This window comes from Equus caballus, chromosome 7, assembly GCF_041296265.1.
Source record: "Equus caballus isolate H_3958 breed thoroughbred chromosome 7, TB-T2T, whole genome shotgun sequence".
Taxonomy (NCBI): Eukaryota; Metazoa; Chordata; class Mammalia; order Perissodactyla; family Equidae; genus Equus; species Equus caballus.
The window spans coordinates 39,113,326-39,135,730 of NC_091690.1; the positions used below are offsets into that span (position 1 = coordinate 39,113,326).

At 42.4% G+C, this 22,405-nt stretch overlaps 1 protein-coding gene across 8 annotated transcripts in view; it reads left to right on the top strand.

Annotated features, from left to right (window-relative positions):
* The first annotated feature begins 4,843 nt into the window (after positions 1-4,843).
* Positions 4,844-22,405, top strand: part of APLP2 (amyloid beta precursor like protein 2) — a 74,282-nt gene continuing 56,720 nt past the window's right edge. The window contains exon 1 of one of the 8 annotated variants that reach the window (XM_070272971.1): positions 4,844-5,175. In XM_070272971.1, the coding sequence (XP_070129072.1) occupies positions 5,071-5,175 (105 nt within the window). In that variant the 5' untranslated portion in view covers positions 4,844-5,070. The remainder of the gene's footprint in view (positions 5,176-22,405) is intronic. The other 7 variants (XM_070272969.1, XM_070272972.1, XM_070272970.1 and 4 more) reach the window with 7 other exon arrangements.

Below are 22,405 nucleotides of genomic sequence, written 5' to 3' on the forward strand. Positions count from 1 at the left end.
CCTAACTTCCTGCTTTGTTTTACTTCTAAAATATGTAGGCAGTTCTTCTCTTAGGCCATTTATGACTTTCCACCCAGTACTTTATTTAGGCATGCACAAGTCTTATCCTCTCTGCCGGATTGTAAAGCTCATGTAGTTACATGTTCATTCAGCAAGTATTTTTTGAATGCCTGTTGAGTAGAACCACTATGCCAGATTGTAGGTACAGAAATGAATGAAAAATAAGCAAAACGTGGTTCCTCCCCTCAAGGGACTCAGGGTATAATTAAGGAGACAGTAAAGAAAATAAGTAATTAATATTCGGTTTACAAATAGTGTAGGGTATAATTAAGGAGACAGTAAAGAAAATAAGTAATTAATATTTGGTTTACAAATAGTGTGTCAGAGGTGCGTACAGAATGTTTTTGGGGACAGAAAGGAGGTACAGCAACTCAGCCTTGGAGAAGAAGGAAGAGCAGAAAAATTCTGTGAGCACGTGATACTTGAATCAAGCCTTACGCACTAAGTCAGTCCTGGACGGGGTGGTAGGTTGGGGGCAGGGGAGGGATGCATTCTGGGAACGGCACAGTTATAGGCCAGGACCGAGGTGTATAACCGATTCATGTTTATTTCCCATACGGTAATGTTCCAACACCTGTCTTAGACCAGGACCGTTCCATTGTGAAGTGTTCCCCGTTCTGATTTGTAACGGGGAAAACAAAGGCAATGTAGTGAGTTGTATCCAACTTTTACATTTTAAAATTATGATCATTCTTACTTCTTTTGTTGTTAAATGTTCTTTCTTTAATGAAACGGTGGTGATAATACACAGCTGTGTCTGAATTTAATGTTTTATTTGGAAAACCAAAACACTGGTCATTTTATTTTTTATTTTTTTTAGGAAGATTAGCCCTGAGCTAACTGCTGCCAATTCTCCTCTTTTTGCTGAGGAAGACTGGCCCCGAGCTAACATCCATGCCCATCTTCCTCTACTTTACATGTGGGACGCCTACCACAGCATGGCTTTTTGCCAAGTGGTGCCACGTCCGCACCAGGGATCCAAACCGGTGAACCCTGGGCTGTGACCCCTGGGCTGCCGAGAAGCGGAACATGTGCACTTAACCACTGCTCCAGCGGACCAGCCCCTCAGGTGCCACTCTTTAAAAAAAAGAAAAAGTATTAGTGCATTAGAATTCCCTGCAGAGCTTTTTTTTTTTTGAGGAAGATTGGACCTGAGCTAACATCCACCAACAATCCTCCTCCTTTTGCTGAGGAAGACTGGCCCTGGGCTAACACCTGTGCCCATCTTCCTCTACTTTACATGTGGGATGCCTGCCACAGCATGGCTTGATAAGCTGTGCCTGGGATCCGAACTGGCAAACCCCCAGGCTGCTGAAGTAGAACACACGAATTTAAGTGCTACAACACCTGGCTAGCCCCCCTTCAGAGCTTTAAAAAAGTATAGTAAACTGACTCTTTATGACACCTTAGCCTTAGTAATTCAGAATTTCTGAGGTAGGAGCTCAGGAATTTGCCTTCTAATAAAACTTCTTAGTTGATTCAGAAAAGCGTCATGATTTGGGTGCAACTACTCTAGCCGGTTGACCTCACCTGAATTAGGGTTGAATAAATAGGCCAAATGAATGAGTGAGTGCTGCTCATATAGGTATACATTTAGGGACATAAACTGTACATTTTTTCCTAACACTGAAATGTACACATCTTAAGAGTGTACTGATAGAAGAAGATAACTCTTTTATGAGAAAGTCTGATTCTTTTTCTTCTTTTTTTTAATGTAAGGTATTTTATTTGATCTTGTTCTTTCTTTCTTCCTTCTTTTGTTCCTTCGTTCCTTCCTTTCTTCCTTTGTTCCTTCCTTTCTTCCTTCCTTTCTTTCTTTCCCTTTCTCTCTCTCTCTCCCTCCCTCCATCCCTCCCTCTTTCTTTTCCTTCTTTCCTTCTTTCCTTCTTTCCTTCTTTCTTTCTTGCTGAGGAAGATTTGCCCTGAGCTAACATCTGTGCCAATCTTCCTCCACTTTACATATGGGTCACTGTCACAGCATGGCTGACGAGTGGTGTAGGGATCCAAATCTGTGAACCTGGGCCGCTGAAGTGGAGCACACTGAACTTAACCGCTATGACATGGGGCTGACCCCTGAAAGTCTGATTCTTAAGAAGATAGAAAAAACAGGTTATTTTAGGGCCTTTTACTTTTGTGTACAAAGGGTAATAACATGGAAACAGTATTCTTGCAAAGACTTGGCCACTGATGTGAACTTATTTAGGATAAAAAAGTATTGTCTGAGAATTGCAGACTAGGTATGCTCTTGTCTGTGTCATTTAATAAAAAGAGGGTAACATTTTAAAGTCAAGAACATTGATGAATGGTGCAATAAACTCTTGTTAATAATCCATCAGTGACCCAAAAATGCAAATAAACTTCCTTCAAGACCTAACTAATTTTAGAGTGAAACCCCCTAAATCATTTTTTTACATTTCCTAGTTCCATCCCACAATACTAAAGCTCAGTCTTGAATACACAGTCTCCAAGGCATGAATATCGACGTCACGGTTCTAAACTCAGGTAATTTCACTCGCTTTCCTCTCCCCATTTAGATTCACGGCAATTTAGAGATCCCACAGTTCAAGTTTCTGACGCTGTGTTACAGGACTCACCTAAGGCTCGGCACCAGCGCTGGGACTAACCCGTCGGGGACACTGTTTCCATACATACTTTCATAGGAACTTGCACTTGGTAACATGGTGCTTTACCCTCATTTCACCCTTTATGGTTAAGTCCTTTCATGTTTTTCACTATTGTACATTCATTTTTCATTGAATCACACAAATTGGTGAGTTGAGACACGGTGTGTTTTTTTTTCAGGGAAAGATTCACCCTGAGCTAACATCTGTTGCCAGTCTTCCTCTTTTTTTTTTCTCCCCAAAGCCCCAATGCATAGTTATATATCATAGTTATAAGTCCTTCTAGTTCTTCTATGTGAGCCACTGCCACAGCATGGCAACTGACAGATGGGTGGTGTGGTTCCACAACCAGAGTGAACCTGGCTGGCTGAAGGGCTGAGAGTGCCGAACTTTAACTACTAGGCCCTCAGGGCTGGCTGGAGACGAGTTTTTAGTATTCACACTTGACAGAAAAGGAAAGAGAGTCCAAACGATGAAGAGAATGCCCATAGTCAGGTGGCATGCTAGTCGGCTCGGCTGCCAGGACGACTGACCACAGACTTGGGGGCTTAAACAACACGAGTTTATTTCTCACAGTTCTGGAGCCTGGGGAGTCCAAGATCCTGGCACTAGATTTGGTTCCCCGATGAGGGCCCTCTTCCCCACCTCCTTCTCACTGTGTCCTCACCTGGGGGTGACAGGAGAGGAGGTAAGCTCTGTGGTCTCTTCTCAAAGGACACTAATCCCGTCCTGAGGGCCCCACCCTCATGACCTCATCAAATCCTAATTACCTCCCAAAGGCCCCACGTCCAAGTACTATCACAGTGGGGATTAGGGCTTCAACATGTGTGAGCTTTCGGGAGGACACAATTCAGTCCATGGCGACAGTTCTCGAACTAACTGGTTTCACTGACACTGCACAAACACGCGTCGAGGTCTCCACTGAGAGAGGCCCTGCAGTATGACATGCTGCACACTGTCTTGTCGGTGGCATCAGAGAGGTCTACACAGAATCAGGGGCCAAGTGCTACAATGGGAAACGGAGTCTGGGGATCAGAAGCCGATGATGCTATGTCCAAGTGAGCAGAGACGGCACGACAATGTCTCAACAGGTGGCAAGCGGGGAGCGGGCACTGCAGGCCGAGGGAGGGCTCTGGAGTGGAAAGGTGCGGGCTGTTTTTGGGGAATGGGGCAGAGCCTGCCAAACCACCCGGAACTGGGCACGTCACCCAGTAAGGCTGGAAGTCCAGCGTTCTGCTCATCGCTCCACTGTTCAGCCTGCGGACACTCGTCCCTTCCTTCTTACTGTCTGTTTCCTGGGGTAGAGACCCTGTTTTCTATTTATTTGGCTGAACCTAGAGGGAATAGCAAGGACTCTGCGGAGGGTGGTCTACAAATCACAAGGCCGTTGAAAGGAAACAAAGCCGGCGCGGCCCGGCCGTGGCAGCTGGCGACGGGGCCGCAGCGGGTCTTCCCAGTCGGAGTGGAATGCAGCGGAGCGAGAAGGCGGGGAGAACCGGTGTTTTGCTAGCGCGCTTACTGCATCAGAAAGAAAAACGATCGTTTCCTAACACACACGAGCGAGGGGAGCCGGGCTCTAAGGTCAGCGCGGCCCTTGCACCACGGGTCTCCAGCGCTGGCAGCGATCCCGGCTCGAGCGCCGCCGGGGAGGAAGGGCGAAGAGGAGGCCTGGGAACCGAGGTCGCAGCGCGGGGCGGCGCCGGGAAGGGGTGCGCCCGCGCGGAGTGGGGAGCGGGCTGCGGCCCCCCGCCCGCCCTCGCCTCGGGGGAGGGCCTTCGGCAGACCTGCCTGGACTCGGAACAATTCATCCTGTTTTGTTTGTTTCAAAATTGTTTTTAATAAAACCATTTTCAGAACCAAATAGGGGCGGTACCCAAAGGAATCTGAAAAATACCCCGCAGGGGCGGGGGAGCGGGGCGAGCCGGTATCTGGAGGCAGCAGGCCGACCGACGGGCGCAGCGCCGGCAGATAAGCGCACTCGGGGCGGGAGGCCGCAGCGAGCCCCGCCGGCCCAGGCGCGGCCCCCGACCCTCCGCGCACGCCCCGAGTCCCGCGGCCGCTGGCTCCCGGGCAGGGGCGGGGGCGGGGCCGTCCGCGGCCGGGGGCGGGGCCTGGCGGGGCGTGCGGCTAGGGCGGGCGGAGGTGCGACCTCTGCCATCCCCTGATTGGGTCTGGGCTGAACAAGGGGCGGTGTCTTGGGTCGGCCCTGCGGGCCGGCATTGGGCGGCGGAGAAGTAGGGCGTGGTTTTATGAAGTCAGTTCCGGTTGGTGTAAAACCCCCCGGGGCGGCGGCGAACGGGCTTCAGATGCTTCTGGGTCGCGGTGGGGAAAGCTAGTCAGTTGGAGTGTGAGAGCTTGGGAGCCGAGCGCTAGAGCGACCCGACGAGGGATGGCGGCCCCCGGGACCGCGGCCGCCGCGGCCACGGGCAGACTCCTGGTCCTGCTGCTGCTCGGGCTCACAGCGCCCGCTGCGGCGCTGGCCGGCTACATCGAGGTGGGGACCGGGCGAGCGCCCGAGCGCAGTCTCCACCGCCCGCCGAGGGCGCGCGGCCTGCGAGCGGGCGGGCGGCGGGGTCCTGGACTGGCCGCTGGGGGCCGGCGCGGGGGGCGGTGGGGGTGGTCTGCGCTGCGGCGGGTCTGGCGCGCCCTCCCCCGCCCGCCCGCCCCTGCTATGCGCAGTGCTTAGCGCTGGAGGTCGGGCTGCCTCCGCCGCCGCAGAGGCCAAATGAAAGGCATCGGGGCTGCGGGGCGCGGGGGCGGCGGGCCGCCCCAGCCACCGTCCCAGCCACGGCACCGCCACATCCTTTGGGGGCCACGCGCGGCCCAGACGCCCACCCCGCCCTGCCCCCGGACAATGCGAGCCTCTGCCGTGCGCCCTGCGGCCTCGCCGGCGGTCGAGCTCCCTCCGGGGCGGCCCCGCGCAGACCCCAGGCCCCGGGCCAAAGCGGGCAGCGCGCTTCCCGCGTAGGGTGGTGGGGCTTCCCGCCGGGAAGCAGCAGATGCGGTCTTTGTTGGCAGCGTAGGCTTGGCTGTGGGGATGCGGGTTTCCCGGTTTGGCCCTTGGAAAGTGCGGCGGTGCTGCCCGGGCGAGCGCGTCTTTGGCTGCGGGGTGAGAATGCTCTTGCACCAAGCAGCGGGTGTGCCTTCTGCTTCCTCTGTGCCTCCCTCTCGAATAGATCCACCGCTCTGGCATCGGGCCCTTGAGAGGAATTGTTAAATATAGCTGTTTGCCTAAGTCTCATAAACAAGGGGGACCCTTCTCTGGTGGTGTGAGGTTCAGTGAGTAGAGAAGGTACCCGTGAATACGTTGTAAAAACTTTAGTTTAATCGTGCTGTTTTGGTGTCAGAATTTAGTAGTCCTGCATCTTGATAACTCCGTAAACATCTTTGTGCTGCGAGGCGGTTAAGTGGCCCGGATTTGTGGGTGATTCCAGGGTTGCTGGGTCAGGGTGGGTGCTGCGGCGCGGTGTGGACGCTGCAGCTTCGTGGAAACGGTTCTGTTCCTGAGGGAGACCTGGGACTTTATTTTTACTTGCCTTCTCGAAATAGTGCTGGAACTGTCGGACTGGAATGCGTGTTTCTGGTGTAGTTTATTTCTTTTCCCTCTTCACTGTTTTTAAAATTACAATGAATTTCTGCGTATTTAGCTAATTTCAGAGAGAAGTGAGACTGGGTTTGATTACATAGGCATTGAGCAAGAAGTTTCTAATAAAAACCTCGAGTTAGAATGTTCCTCTACAAGAATGATTAAACATTTCCACGGGCAAAACACATCTAATCAGGAACAAACCTTCTCCGATGGAACTGCTTAAAACATTTTTATTCATCCTGATTAAAGCTTTATGATTTCTTAGGGGAAAAAAGGAAGTTTTAAATAGAAATAGTTAACGTTTATATACACATGCTTTAGAGTATGGTTATTTTACTTTGCACACAATGGCTAGATTTGTGTCTGTGCTTCCCCATATGATGTCTCATGAAAGCAGACTAGATCAGTGGGATGGGAGGGGGAGGGAAAAAAGGATTTTGTATGGAATATAGAATTTACCTCTTAGGTCAGGCTGTCAAAAACCGTTGTTCACACTCTTTTACCTTGCTTCCCAGGGGTATGAGTAATTTCAGGCACTGGTGAATTCGCAATAAAGGATTCATCAATTTTAATGAACTTCTTCCTTTCAGGGTTAAGAAAAATAACACGTGTGCCTGCAGAGAAAAAAACTAACAATATCAGAATTAGTTGTTGTGGATTAAATTTGTTGCACACAGCATTGTTCAACTCAAAATTCTGGCTAGACAGAAAGTAGGAATTAGACATTTTCCTAAAATGTTTTTTAAATGCTGTTTTATGGTAACATCTGTTCTTTAGAACTATATTTTTGCCCACACTTACTAAATTATCTTTCAAGTAGGTTTTCTTTTTGTCAAGCAGACAGAAATTTATTCATACGTATATAATTTGGTGGTGTTTATTTGCTTTCAGGCAAAGGACTGCCTAAGCCTTAATTTAGATGAGAACGCCCTAAATCAGGATTGTCTTTGGGAAGGTCCTTACTGAGATTAGCCCATGGGATTCTAGCCAAATCCCTGATCAGGTTGCTTGGCACAGAATTATTGATTGGCGAATCTTTAGTGTTGCTTGGTGTTGACTGAATTAATCTCTTACACCTGTTTAAAAAGAAAAAATATACCACCTCTGTACTTAGGGTCACTTCCTCTTTTAAATCCAAGAGGAGTTCTGTTGTGTGGATGCTCCCGTTTAGGATTATCAGACAGTATTTGTGCAGAAGCTCTGCACTCTGTACAGTGGATGTCCAGGCTTCTGAGAGGCAGAACTTAATTCTGCCACATTTAAAAAGTGAGTTGGCCATTCAGTAGCTAGTTTTGAAGAAACTCACAGTGTGACAACTGAGGCTTTGTGTTGGTATTTCTGAGTGGCATGGTGTAGCGAATGTGTGCTTATGACTTGGAGAGATGCCAGCGCTTCTGATGGGAACATCAGTCGTTATTTTATCATAACTGTTAAAAACCTTTTGATAAATATGACAAACTAAGTTTTATCAATCAAGTCCTCCTTTCAGAGGAAATTTGTTTTCGTTGTGTAAAGCTGGACTGTCCAATAGTGTAGCCACATGTGGCTGCTGAGCTTGCGTTATGGCTAGTGTGATTGAGGAATAAATTTTCCACTTTATTTAATTTTAATTAACTTTACCTTTATGTTTAAAAACTAATATTCTATTCAGTGATTGGCAAACAACTGTGTTTGAAACAACTTGGTCATGTGAATCTACTTTTTTAACTGTGCGTTTTATAAAATCTAAGTACAGATCAAGAATTTCCTCTGAAAATTAAGCCTCTGAATTGAGATTACTGGAAGTGTAAAATGCACACCAGATTTTGAAGACGTAGTATGAAAAAGTTGTAAAACATCTCAATTTTTATATTGATTACACTGAAATAATATTTTACATATTGGCTAAGTAAAATATAAAAATTATTTTCACCTGTTTCTTTTAATTTTAATGTGGCTACTAGAAAATACTACATACATGGCTCATATATTTTTCCTGGATAGTACTAATTTCTTGCTTGAAGTTGGTCCAGCATGATTTTAAATGTTTTCAGGATGATTTTTGAATATTTTTTGTGTTACTGTTTTCAATTAAAAATTTTATATAGAAGTAATTTCAAGCTTACAAAAAATTGCAAAAATTGTACCAACAACTCTCATACCCTTTACCTAGATTTACCAATTGTTATCATTTCTGCTAGTCAGCATTTTCTTTCTCATTCATTCTATTATTGTGTATTTTTTGCTGAGCTTTGAGAGTAAGTTGCTATGCATCGTGCCCCTTTACCCCTGGAAAGTTCAATCTGTATTTCCTAAGAACCAAGGACATTGTCTTACATAACTTTAGCACAGTTATCAACAAGGAAATTTAACATCCATAGAATACTTTTTTTTTTTTTTAAAGATTGGCACCTGGGCTAACAACTGTTGCCAATCTTTTTTTTTTTCCTGCTTTATCTCCCCCAACCGCCCCCGTACACAGTTGTATATCTTAGTTGCAGATCCTTCTAGTTGTGGGATGTGGGACGCCGCCTCAACGTGGCCTGACGAGCAGTGCCATGTCCGCGCCCAGGATCCGAACCCTGGGCCGCCGCAGCGGAGCGCACGAACTTAACCAGTGGGCCACGGAGCCGGCCCCCTAGAATACTTTGATCAGATATGCTCTTTGTATTCCAGTTTGTCAGTTGACCCAATAATGTCCTTTATAGCATTTGAAAACATGGTTGTTTTTTTTACTTTTTAAAATTTAATTGTTTATTTTAAAGATTGGCACCTGAGCTAACAACTGTTGACAATCTTCTTTTTAAAAAATTTTTTTTCTGCTTTTTCTCCCCAAATCCCCCCAGTACATAGTTGTATATTTCAGTTGTAGGTCCCTCTAGTTGTGGTCTGTGGGATGCTGCCTCAGCGTGGCCTGATGAGCCCAGGATCCGAACCAGTGAAACCTTGGGCCGCTGAAGCAGAGTGTGCAAACTTAACCTCTTGGCCTGGGCCACCGGGCCGGCCCCAAACATGGTTGTTTTTAAAGCTAAAGAGCTTTACTATTCTGGCAGTAATATGTGAATATTTTCCAAGTATAAAACCCAGATTTTTAACTTACCTGATATTGTTTGGACTTTGGAAAATCAAAACTTAGAAACATTTCATGATCTTTTTTTTTTTTTTTGATTTTATTTTTTCCTTTTTCTCCCAAAAGCCCCCCGGTACATAGTTGTATATTCTTCGTTGTGGGTCTTTCTAGTTGTGGCATGTGGGACGCTGCCTCAGCGTGGTTTGATGAGCAGTGCCATGTCCGTGCCCAGGATTCGAACCAACGAAACACTGGGCCGCCTGCAGCGGAGGGCGCGAACTTAACCACTCAGCCACGGGGCCAGCCCCCATTTCACGATCTTTTAATTATAGTATTCACTCTTACTGAATTCTCAGGCTTTTGCATTTTCTTTTTATTTTTTTCTCTTTCTCTTTTTTTGGGAAGATTAGCTCTGAGCTAACATTGCTGCTAATCCTCTTTTTTTTTTTTTTTTTTTTTTGCTGAGGAAGATTGGCCCTGAGCTAACATCCATGCCCATCTTCCTCTATTTTATATGTGGGACGCCTTCTGCAGCATGGCTTGATAAGCATTATGTAGGTCTACACCCAGTATCCGAACCTGCAAACCCCGGGTTGCTGAAGTGGAGTGCATGAACTTAACTGCTGTGTCACAGGGCTCACCCCTGCATTTTCTTTTTAAAATAACATCAGAATTACATAGCTAGTGCCTATTCATTGTAAAAATAAAGTACGTATAGACAGTAAGAAATGAAAAATAATCTGAAATCATTTTATCCAGGGAAACCTCCCTTGTAAACATTTTGGTGGTGTTTATTTTTCTAGATCTAAGCTAACAGGTGCATACATTTTATAAAAGTGGCATATGTTGCATATTGAAGCTTGCACCTAACAATTATTATTTTGAATTGTCCTAAAATGAATTACTGAAAGAAAGTAAAGTTTTCTTTTTGTGATAAAAAGTAGGGATAAATCTTAGTACCGTGATTGTAGTTTCTATGGAGGAGGCTATTTGAGAGAGAATTCGAAATTGCCATAATCCAATTTTCATGACTTGTTTTTTAGTAAGACAAACTAGATTACCTGGACACTTAATCAAATTTAGTATAGTGTACCTTGATTTATGGCCTAAGATGGAAAGTGAGCCTTGTAGGCGCATTCACAGAGAAATGAGGTCCAGTCCTTTGTATCAAGTAGAACTAGTAGTTACTTTTGCTAAGAGAATTTTTTTACATGAGCATCATGAAGACCATCTTAATGAAATCTTTTAAAACATAACTGTAATCTATTTTTAAAATATGACTTTTCATCTGTTACTCATCCTACTAGCGTTTATTGAACCACTGTTATGAGGTTCTCTGTTAGACGCTAAGCAGTGAAGTCGTAAAAGCAAATATGGATGGTGCTTTTTACTCCACAAATGCACTTGCATGTGACTTCTAGGCCCCACCCCGAGAGTCTCATCGAGTACACCTGGGATTCTCATTTCAAATGCTCCCCAGGTGGTTCTTATGTGCAGGTAGAGAAAAACAAAGCAAAACTCCAGGAAACGAAAAACCCAGCAGAACTTGATTGTTACGTGCGTGATCTTGTATCAGTCCCCAACAGTCCAGAGAAGTAGGTATTCTTATCCGCCCCTAAAAAGGGCGTGGCTGGAGGCCGAGGGTGCAGGCCGGGCGGCAGAGCCAGGGTGGAGAGGCAGTGTCTGCTCCAAGTCCAGCAGTTGGTGCCTGTCCTCTGTATCAGGATGCTTCATCGTTGTTTCTCTTCTGTTTGCAGATTTCATTTGTCTGCGTATCTTCCCTGCTCCCAAGACCCGAAATGAATATTTTCTTTAAAAGAAACTAATTTCATAGAAGTTGCAATATATCATGAACCAATATATGCCAAACTGTTAACAGTGGTTATCTTTAAAGAATGTGATTACAGGGCACTTTGCCTGTTTACATTTTCCATGGATTTTAAAAAACTTCGAATGCGTTTTTATATACTATGCAAATTCTCTTTTTTAATAGTAGGCTTGTTTCGTCTTTGTGTTCTGACAAAAAAACTCAAGTAGAGAATATATGACGCCATGTGGGGAGTCTTACCAAAACCAAGATGTGGGATTATTTGGAAAGGAAAGGCTCCCGGGGCCAGATTTCCAGTTCCTGTCCTAGTTGATAGACAAGCATTCGGAAGAGGTTGGTTTAGTAACCAGTATGTCTGGGATAAGGTTGTGGTCCAGGTACAAGTTAATCAGCATTTGGAGAGGGGCGCCTGTGGGGTTGGCTCAATGAGCAGCTCACCACAAGCTTTCTACTCTGCCTTCCTCAGCCTGACACGTCTTGTGGTCGCAGAATGACTCTGGTGGTTGCAGAGGACGTGCTCAGATATGATAATGTCTAGGGGACAAAGAGACTCCCTTCTTGTATATCTCCTTTTAAGAGTGAAGAAACCTTTCTCAAAACCCACCAGCAAAGACCCCTCAAGTCATATTCTATGGACAGGATTATATCAGCTGCTTCTAGCTACACCGCGCACTAGCAGGGTAATGGTACTGCCGTCACAGGCTTAGACTTCATGGTGGGTTCTGTTGGAAAAGAGGGCTGTGGAGGTTGGGTAGATAACTTCATGTCTGCTGCAAGAGTAGTGTTCTCCGTTTCGGACTCTCTAATAGCTTGGCTGACTGGAAAGAAAAATAATGAAGTCATTCTTTCTTAAATTATCTGGGAGTTCCAGGTATGCTGGTGAGCTTGGGACATGGAGGAGCCTCTCACACGGTGTGTTTGTTTACCATCCCCGCACTTCATTCTGAGGGATGTTGCCATCCAGAGCAGAATGGCTGCATTCTGTGGAAAATTTGACGCGAAACATGGATGAACTAGATAGAAAGGAGACATTCAGCTTAGAGAAGAAGAAAGCATGGGCTTTAGTGGTGGTGGTGAAGAGCATACCTATTTTCAAATATTTTATACTCTGTTTCTGGAAGACCGAGTAGATGGCTTGCCTAGGCTGAAGCAAAATTTTTACCTGGAGAAATGAGCTGGTAAGAGTGTAGAACTTTATTTTATTCCCTTTAATTATGCCTATTTCCAGCGTAGTATAGTAAGAACATGAAAGATACTCATGTATCCACCACCCAGTTTTGTTAAATTTTAACACCTCTTGTATTTACTTTAGCTTTTTTCAAAGAACTAAAAGGAGATACGGAAATAAAAACATTATAGTAGAAAGGCCTCATTTGGACTTCCCCCATCCCGATAACCTTCCTTTCCAGGAGTAGCTCCTCTCTTGAGTTGTCGTTTAGCATTCCCATTCACTTTTTCATGCTGAGAGAGACCCCTTTCATCTCTGAATTCCAAAGAAGCTTCCTTAGGCTCTTAAGGTTGGAACAATCTTTGTTTCAGAGTGTTAATTGTTTGAGCTTATTCTGATGATTTTAGAAGGTAAGAATGTTAAGATATTTGAAGATGCCAAGCATGCAAGGCACCCTTGTGGCCCTCCCTACCCAGCATAGAAAGTCCTTGAGTATTTTTGAGCCCGACAGCACCCCCCCACCAAGATTGGCCCTGAGCTAACATCTGTTGCCAGCCCTTTTTTTTTGCTTGAGGAAGATTGGCCCTGAGCTAACATCTGTGCTAATTCTTCTCCATTTTATATGTGGAATGCCACCACAGCATGGTTTGATGAGCAGGTCTCTGCCTGCGATCCGGACCCGCAAACCCCGGGCTGCTGAAGCAGAGTGCGTGAACTTAACCACTATGTCACTGGGCCAGCCTAAGCTTTTTAAAATTTAAAAGGACACAAAAGAAAATAAAAGAAATTTATAGCTCAGTGTGTTTTCATAAAGCAGATACTTGTGTGACCACCACCAAGATCAAGAAATAGAGCATTCCCATCCCCACTGCTCCTTGGTAACTGTTACTCGGACTTTTATGGTAATTACTTCTTGGCTTTCTTCATGGTTTTACTGCCCAGACATTCGTTCCTGAACATGCTGGTTTAGTTTTTCCTGTTTTCTAGCTTTATATAAATGAACCTTCAGGATGTATTCTTAAGTGTCTGACCTCTCTCACTAAGCTTGTTTCTGAGAGTCGTTTGTGTTTTGAGCGTGGCTGTGGTTCGTTTCTTCCCATTGCTGTATAGTGTTCCATTGTATGAAGAAACCAGTGTGTCCTGCTTTCAGTGGACCCTTGGGATGTTTCCACTTTGAGGTTTTTGAAATTATGCTGTCTTCTCTGGCTTGCCTTTTCACTTTCTTAATGATGTCTTGAAGAAGTTCTTAATTTTAATGTCCAATTATCAGTTTTTTGTTTTTAATTATGGTGGGTGCTTTTTGTGTCCCATTTGAGAAGTTTTTTCCTACCCTGAGGACATACAGTTACTCTCCGGTCCGGTCTGGCCTGTTAGGACCCTGTTGTTTTGACTCACATTTGGAACTACAGTTTACTTGGAAGTGATTTTTGTGTAGCTATGAAGTATCTGTCTTTTCTTTTACCTTTTCCATATGGATATCTAGCCGATACCATATGGCTGTCCCGCTTGCACGAGTTATTGTCGAGGTCGTTCTTTCCCTTCTTTTCTCCCGTGGCGAGAACTCTCTCCACGTGGACGAGTCTGTTTCTGGGCGTTCCTAATCCGTGGACCTCTCGTCTCGCCTTGTACCAGGTCTGCACCATCTTGACGACTGTACTTTATCGGAAGGTTTCCTATGTACTAGAGCAAGCCCTTCTGCCTTGGTTGTCTGCAAGAGTGCCTTGACTATACCTTAACCCTTTCCTTTCCATGTGCATTGGCCACATTTAAACTAAAATAACTACTTCACATTTTGATGGGATTGCATTGAGCTTGTAATTCGAAGGGGAAAAATCGATATTTTTCTAATACTGAGTCTTCCACTTCAGAAACACGGCATATACTTTAATTTAGGTCCTCTCTGATTTCCCTCAGTGTTGTACAGCTTTTTCATAGTGATCTTATGCATCTTATTTTAGATTTGTTTATAGATATCTGACTTTTAAAAACACTATTGTAAATGGCGTCTTTAAAAGTTTTTTGGTTGTCATTTTGCTGTGATTGTCAAAATGCAGTTGGTAATTTCAAATTGACCTTGTATCCAACAGTTTTGCTAAGCTTGTGTACTAATTCTAATAATTTATATATAATTTTGAAAAGTTTTGAGTATATTCTGTGAATTGTGACAGTTTTCTTTCTTTCCTTCCAATCCTTGTAGCTTTTATTTCTTTTTCTTGCGTTACTGCACTGGCTTGGACTTCAATAGAACGTCCAAGAGAGATGCTAATAATCGGTATCTTTGACTCCTGATCTCAGAGGGAAACCATATTTTACCATTCATGATACTCGTGGTTTTTTTTGTAGATAGCATACCCTTTGTCAGATTAAGGATGAACGCTTTTCATCTAAGTTCACCAAAGATTCTTGTCATGAATGAATTGAACTTTTTTCCAAGCATTTTTTTCCAACTATTAAAATCATATGGTTTTTCTCTTTAATTTTGATAGTGTGAAATACATTGATTCTTTTAATGTGTAAGCAAGCAGCTTTATATTCCTGAAGTAAACCAAACTAGTTTATTATTTTCTGGATTTGGTTTGCTAACATTTTGTTTAGGGTTTTTGCTTCTATGCCCCCAAGTGGGTTTGACCTGTAATTTTTCTCTTTTATAAATACTTATCAGATTTTGGTTTCAAAGTTGCTGGCCTCTTAAAAGGAGTTAGGATGAGGGGACATTGCCTCTTTTTCTATTCTCTGGAATATTTTATTTAAGATTGGCATTATCTTTTTCCTTAAATGGTTGTGAAAAATTTGCTAGTAAAGCCATCTGGGATTTTCTTTGTGATAAGGTTTCTAATCGTAGATTGAATTTACTGATGGTAGGATTATTCATATCTTCTTGTGTGAGTTTGAGTAAGTTTCTCTAGTAATTTATTTCATCTTTTTAAATTATTATTTTGATTGAAGTTGATAATTTCTTATGGTCTTTGTAATGTTGGTAGAATCTCTAGTGATGTTCCCCATTTTTTCATTTTTGACTTTGGTTATTTTTATTTATTTATTTTAATAAGCCAAGTGTTACTAGTCTTTTTAAATCATCAACTTTGGGGTTTGTTGATTCTCTCTATTGTATGTTTATTTTCTGTTTTATTGCTTTCTGCTCATTATTTCTTTTTACTAGTTTAGTTTGCTCTGTTTCTAACCATTTGAGATGACTGCTTAATTCAATTTTTTTCAGCCTTTCTTCTTTTATAATGTTTTTTTTTAAGCTATAAATTTTCCTCTGAACAGGACTTTAGGTGCAGTTTACAAGTTTTTTTTTTAGCTTTCTATTAACTTATGTTTTAAAATCGAGCTATAATTGACAGCTAACACTGTGTGAGTTTAAGGTGTGCAGTGTGATTTGATATGTTTCTATATTGCTACGTTACCACCGGAACATCTGCTAATACTTTCATCATGTCATGTCATTATAATTTCTTTTTTGTGGTGAGAATGATTAAGATCTAGTCTCTTAGCTTTGAAGTTTATAATACAGCATTGTTGACTATAATCACTCTGCTGTGCATTAGATCTCTTGTTTGCAAGCTTGTACCTTTAAACAACATACAAGTTTTGATACATAATATTTCATTATCATTCAAGTGAAAAAAGTAGATTTTTCCATTGTGATTTTATTTTTGACCCATGGGAAATTTAGAAGTACAATTATTAATTTCCAAATATGTGGAGATTATCTGATTGTCTATTTACTTGTTTCTAGGTTAACTGCATTGTGGTCAGAGAATCTGTATGATTTCAGTCTTGAAATTTGTTGAGACTTACTTTTTGACCCAGTTTATGGTAAATTTTTCATTGTGTGCATGAAGAGCGTGTATATTCTGCACGTGTTACTTCTGGTGCTTTATGTCTATTCTTTTTTTTTTTGAGCAAGATTATCCCTGAGCCAACTGCTGCCAGTCCTCCTCTTTGTGCTGAGGAAGACTGGCCCTGAGCTAACATCCATGCCCATCTTCCTCTACTTTATATATGGGACGCCTACCACAGCATGGCTTGACAAGCGGTGTCATGTACACACCTGGGATCCGAACCGGTGAACCGCAGGCCGCTGAAACAGAACGTGCGCGCTTAACCACTGCGCCATCGGGCCGGCCCCTTGATGATTTTTTTAATCCTCTTTTTTCTGTTAGTTTTTGAGAAAAGTGTGTTAAAAATCTCCCACTGTGATTTTGGGTGTTTTATTCCTCCTTGTAGTTCTGACAGTTTTTTGCTTTGCTTATTTTGAGGCTATCATAGGTGCATACAAATTTAAAATTGCTGTGTCGTCCTGAAGAACTGAACCTCTCATAGTTACAGTTTTCCTCTTTATCTCCAGTAGTGTTTTTGCCTTATCAATACTTTGTCGAATATTTCCATCTTTGTTTTAATGTGTTTATGGGTTTTTTGGTTTTGTTTTGTTAACTTAGTAGACAGTATTTGTCTTTTAACTGGAATATTTAGTCCATTTGTGTCTAATGTAATTGTCAAATTCTTGGACTTCCATCTATGTTGGCTTATGTAGTGCTTTTTGTTTGTTCTGCTGATTCTGTTTCTTTTTCTTTTTTTTTTATTGAGATATAAATGACATATAACATTCTGTTAGTTTCAAGTGTACTACATAATAATTCAACATTTGAATATATTTTGAAATGATCACAATAAGTCTAGTTGACATCCATCACTACACATAATTACAAATTTCTTTTTCTTATGGTGACAACTTTTTAAGATTTACTCTCTTAGCAACTTTCAGATATACAATTCACACTGTGTGTTACAACCCCAGGACTTGTTTATTTTATAACTGAAAGTTTGTACCTTTTGACTACCTTCACCCATTTGCCTATCCACCTCCCCCTGCCTCTGGCAACCACCAACTTGTTCTCTGTATCTGTGACTTTGGCGTTTTTGAGATTCCACATATAAATGAGATTATACAGTATTTGTCTTTTTCTGTCTGGGTTATTTTACTTAGCATAATGCCCTCAAGCTTCATCTACATTGTTGCAAATGGCAGGATTTCCTTTTTTATGGCTGAATAATATTCCAGTGTGTCTCTGTGTGTGTGTGTATGTGTATACATACACACGAGCACTGTATTTTCTTTATTCATCCATTGATGGACACTTAGCTTACTATATTTATCTTCCTTTTTTTTTTTAATCCTTTTGGAATTGCTTATTTTACTTCTCTCCCTTATTACTTTGGAACGTATTTATATAGACTTTCATTATCTCTTCACTGGTTACTTTAGATATTTCAGTATCTTCCACTTATCAGTGTTTTGTATTAATTGGTACTCTTACCGTCTTCCTGTACAATAGAAGGACCTTAGAACACTTTAACTCTGTTTAACCTCCTCTCAGCATTTTTGCCATTGTTGTTATGTATGTTAATTTCTTTTCTTTTGTTTTTTTGCTTTTTCTCCCCAAATCCCCCCAGTGCATAGCTGTATATCCCAGTTGTTGGTCCTTCCAGTTGTGGCATGTGGCATGCCGCCCCAACATGGCCCAATGAGTGGCACCACGTCCACACCCAGCATCTGAACCAGTGAAACTCTGGGCTGCTGAAGCGGAGCGCATGAACCCAACCACTTGGCCACAGGACCGGCCAAGTGTTAATTTCATTTTAAACCCTGGAAGACGTTATACAAGCCACGTTTTATACAGTCAAATTAATTTAGATTGGTGGTTACCATCTTTGGAGGCACGCTCATATCATTGGGGGAACTTTTACAAAATACAGTTGCCTGGGCTCCAGTTCAGACAGATGATATCAGGGTCTCACATGGAGGAGGTCAAGCATTAGTGTTTCTTAAAAGCTCCTCAGGTAATTAAAGTTTGCAATAAGACTGAGAGCCTCTGATTTAGATTTACATATTCTCTTTGTTATTTATTCTTCATGCCTCTTGTATCTTGGACCTTCTTTCTGGGATAATTTTTGTTTTTGTTTTTGCTTTTTCTCTCCAAATCCCCCCAGTACAGAGTTGTATATTTTTTTTTAGTTCTCGGTCCTTCTAGTTGTGGCATGTGGGACACCGCTTCAGTGTGGCCTGGTGAGCGGTGCCATGTCTGTGCCCAGGATTCAAACTGCTGAAACCCTGGGCCACCGAAGCAGAGTGCGCGAACTTAACACTCGGCCACGGGGGCTGGCCTCTGGGGTAATTATTTTTTCTTCCAAAACACACTTTAGAATTTTCTAAAGCGTAGGTTGGCTGGTGACATGTTCTTTCACCAAACATGTTTCATTTGTCTTTCTTGCAAGATAGATTCACTGGGAATAGAATTTTTTTTCGTTATTTTAAAGATTTTATTCTATTCCTGATATTTAATGTTATCAGTATCCTGGTATTGAATGTTATCAATAGCTTACTGGAATGAGCTGTCAGCATAATTGTTGCTTCTTTGAAGGTGTGTTGTGTCCCTTATCTCTGACTGCTTTTGAGCTTTTCTCTTTGAATCTGGTTTTCAGCAATGTTACTATTATATACCTCTGTGGATTTTCAAAGAATGTATTCTGCTTGTAGACCTCCTTGAATCTGGAGTTTGGTATATTTCATCAGTTTCAGAAAATTCTCAGCCATTGTCTATTTAAATATTACTTCTGTCTAATTCTCTCTTTTTCTCTGGGACTCCAGAAACAAACACGTTAGACATTGTTACTATATTTTCTATGTCTCTCCATGCCTTATTTGAAGATTTTCTTCTGACTCATGTTTCTGTTTACTGATAATTTCTTGGGCTATATCTAATCTACCATGAAGTCCATCCAGTGAGTTCTTAATTTCAGTTACTGTAGTTTTCAGTTTTATAATTTAGATTTTTTTGTTGTTGTTGCTGAGGCAGGTTAGCCCTTGAGCTAACATCTGTGCCAGTCTTCCTCCACTTTATATGTGGGTTGCTGCTACAGCATGGCTGATGAGTGGTGTAGGTCTGTGCCCAGGATCCAAACCCACAAACCCGGGCCACCAAAGTGCAGTGCCCTGAACTTAACCACTGTGCCACAGGGCTTGCCCCCAGTTTTTTTTTGTTTGTTTGTTTTTTCAAAGATTTTGTTTTTCCTTTTTCTCCCAAAGCACCCTGGTACAAAGCTGTGTATTTCTAGTTGTGGGTCCTTCTAGTTGTGGCATGTGGGACGCTGCCTCAGCATGGCTTGATGAGTGGTGTCATGTCTGCGCCCAGGATTCGAACCATTGAAACCCTGGGCTGCTGAAGTGGAGTGCGCGAACTTAACCACTTGGCCATGGGGGCCGGCTCGCTGCCCCCAGTTTTATAATTTAAAATTGGCTTTCTAAATTGTTTCTAGATCACTGCTGAAATACTAAAGTTTTGTCTTTTGTGTCTTTGAGCATGATAAGTATACTTAAAGTCTTTGATAACTCCAGTATCTGGCAGCTGTGTGGGTCTTTTTGTATTGTCCATTTCTGCTTGTTTTCATTCATGTTATTTTGTCTCCTTGTTAAGTATTTTTGATTATGTGCCAGGCATTTTATTTACATAGATGCTTATAGATTAAATTGAGGCTTAGGCTGGTGTTATGACCCAGAGAGCACTTGATTTGCTTCTCCCTGGAGCTTGAAGACACTAGCAGTCCAGGATCTCATTCTCATTTCGTGGATTGAGAGGATTGGAAGCTGAGCTGCAGCGTCTGTGAAGTCCTGTCAATTTCTGGATTACTTTCTAGGTTCAGCCTGCTGTGGGATATCACCTCCAGACCTTTAGGTTCTCCAAGTGTCTTTTCTTTCCTCTCTTCCTTCTGCCCTGGACTCCAGTCCATTTTCCTTTAGTCTTCCATGCTGTCGAAAGCACTGCTCAGCTACTCTTTAGAGTCTTGCTGCATCCCCAGAGGAGAAATAGCCTGACAAGCTGTACTCATCTCCCTGGGCCTGCATCCTCCCCTGGATACTGACCTGCTAAATCTTCGCTATCTATTTTGGTCCCTACTGCCTTTAAGCAAGTGCTTTTTAAGATATTTTATGTTGCTTTTCTAGTTGTCCTCATTAGGAGGGTTAGTGTGAATTACGTAATTGGCCATAACTGGAAGTTAATACCCTTGAAAGTAGATGTTTACTGAGAGTTTATAGTGAGAACCTGTGACGTTAAGTGGTTAGGGAAGAAGAAGACACAAACAGGAATAGAGTGGCAGATTCTGGTGGTGACTGGAGTAATAATAATAATAGCTCTATTTATGGTGCAGTTACTGTGTGTTGTGTTTTACATGTATTCATTGACACCTTAGAACAATCCTCTGAGACAGGACTGTGGTTGTCCTTATTTGACAGATGCAGGAACGAGGGTGTGTGTCGATAAAGTAACTTGACCAGGGTTACTGATCAGTAAGTGATGAACCTCTCGAGTGTGTGCTGACTGGTAGGACAGGTGGCCTGGCTCACGTCCTGGGAAAGGGATGGTTGAGGTTGGCATGGGGCACCGGAGGTCTGTGGAGGAGGCTACCAGACAGTGAACATTAGGCAGAAATTTGCAGTACATGGTTCTTGGTAATCAGAAAGTAACGGGAAAAATCTCTGTTTGGCAGTCCTGCTCCACTAGCAAACCACCATCAGGTCATGGAATTTAGATTTATAGTGACCACGCATCATGACTTGCATGTGTGTGAGCTGTCTCAGGGACCTGTTTGCGGCTTCTTAGAATCTTTCATTGAAAATGACCGTGAGATTCTACATTGACTCTTTACAAGTGATTATTACGGTGACTCTTCGTGTGTATCGTGTGTTAAAGAAGAAATATATGGTCATTGTGAAAAACTTAGAAAATATAGGTAAAGCCAAAAAAACCCCAAAAAAGAAAGAAATTAACTGTAATTTGCCATCCAGATAAATAACTGTCTGATTTTTTCAATCTTGTTTTCTGTATGTCTTTCTTTTTTTAAAGAGTGGATTCTCCCGTATCTGTTTATAACCTATTTTCCCCCCATTGGACGTATTGAATAACTTTCCAAGCCATTAAATATTTTGCGTCACCTTTAGTTGAATCTCCTTTCATGGTTTGGGGCTTTTGAACCCCCTGAATTTTTAACTGTGCAATATCCATCACTCTCCGTCGCCTTCCATGCTCGGAATTTGGAGTACTAAAGCTGATGCGCAAACATTTTGGGTTACTGCATGAGCATGCTGCCTGTCGCCCACTGGTTGGATATTTGCAGCAGCATTGGAACTGTAATTTGAATGTTTGATTGCATTTTCCCCATGCATAAGAATGAGTGAAAAAATGAAAGAAGTGCTTATTTTATTGATAAGAAGCACTTGGTTTGATGGAGTTGGTGCTTACTTGGTGTATTCTCGGTCGAGAGTCTTTGCACTTCGGTCAACGTGCAGTGGGCTCAATTATGTAGGAGAATTTAAGGTATGTTTGTAAAGTGCTGGAATTAAGTTTTCAAGGATTTTTTTCCCTAAAACACTGGGAGCAATTGAGATACATATAAATTATTAACTTTCTATTAGCAGAACCTCCAAATGACATTTGTATTTTTGAACCTGCCCTTTTTTTCAGGAATATATTATATGTAAAAGTCTATAATTTATTTAATTCATTCTTTTATAATTGTATTTTTATATTTCTGATTTTCCTCTACTGCAGACTGTATGCAGTGGATATCTCTTTTATCTTTTTAGTTGTATCTCAGATTGACGTTTGAAAGAACTTTTGGCTAGAACTTGTTTCAAGGTTGCAGACTTCCTGTGGTAACTGGTCCATCTGAACCAGTTGGGAGTCATTGTTAGCACACATTTGTTAAACTACTGTATGCAGGGCCCTGGGACAGAGTAACACCGCAGCTGTAGGCAACGTCCAGTTCCTAAGATGGTACATGAAGTAAGCCTTATGTGTTGTTGGAAAAATGGCAGCCAACGCTTCTTCAGTTTTTTAAAATAGATTATCTTAATGATTATCTTTTTTTAAAATCCTGTTTATAGGGTTTAATTCTAGATATTTTATCTTGTCAGCCACAAGATAGAAAACTTTCCCTACATTGTGCAACTCACATTCCATAGGTTTTTTTTTGTGTGTGTGTGTGGTAAAATATACATAACATAAAATTGACCATTTTAGCTTTT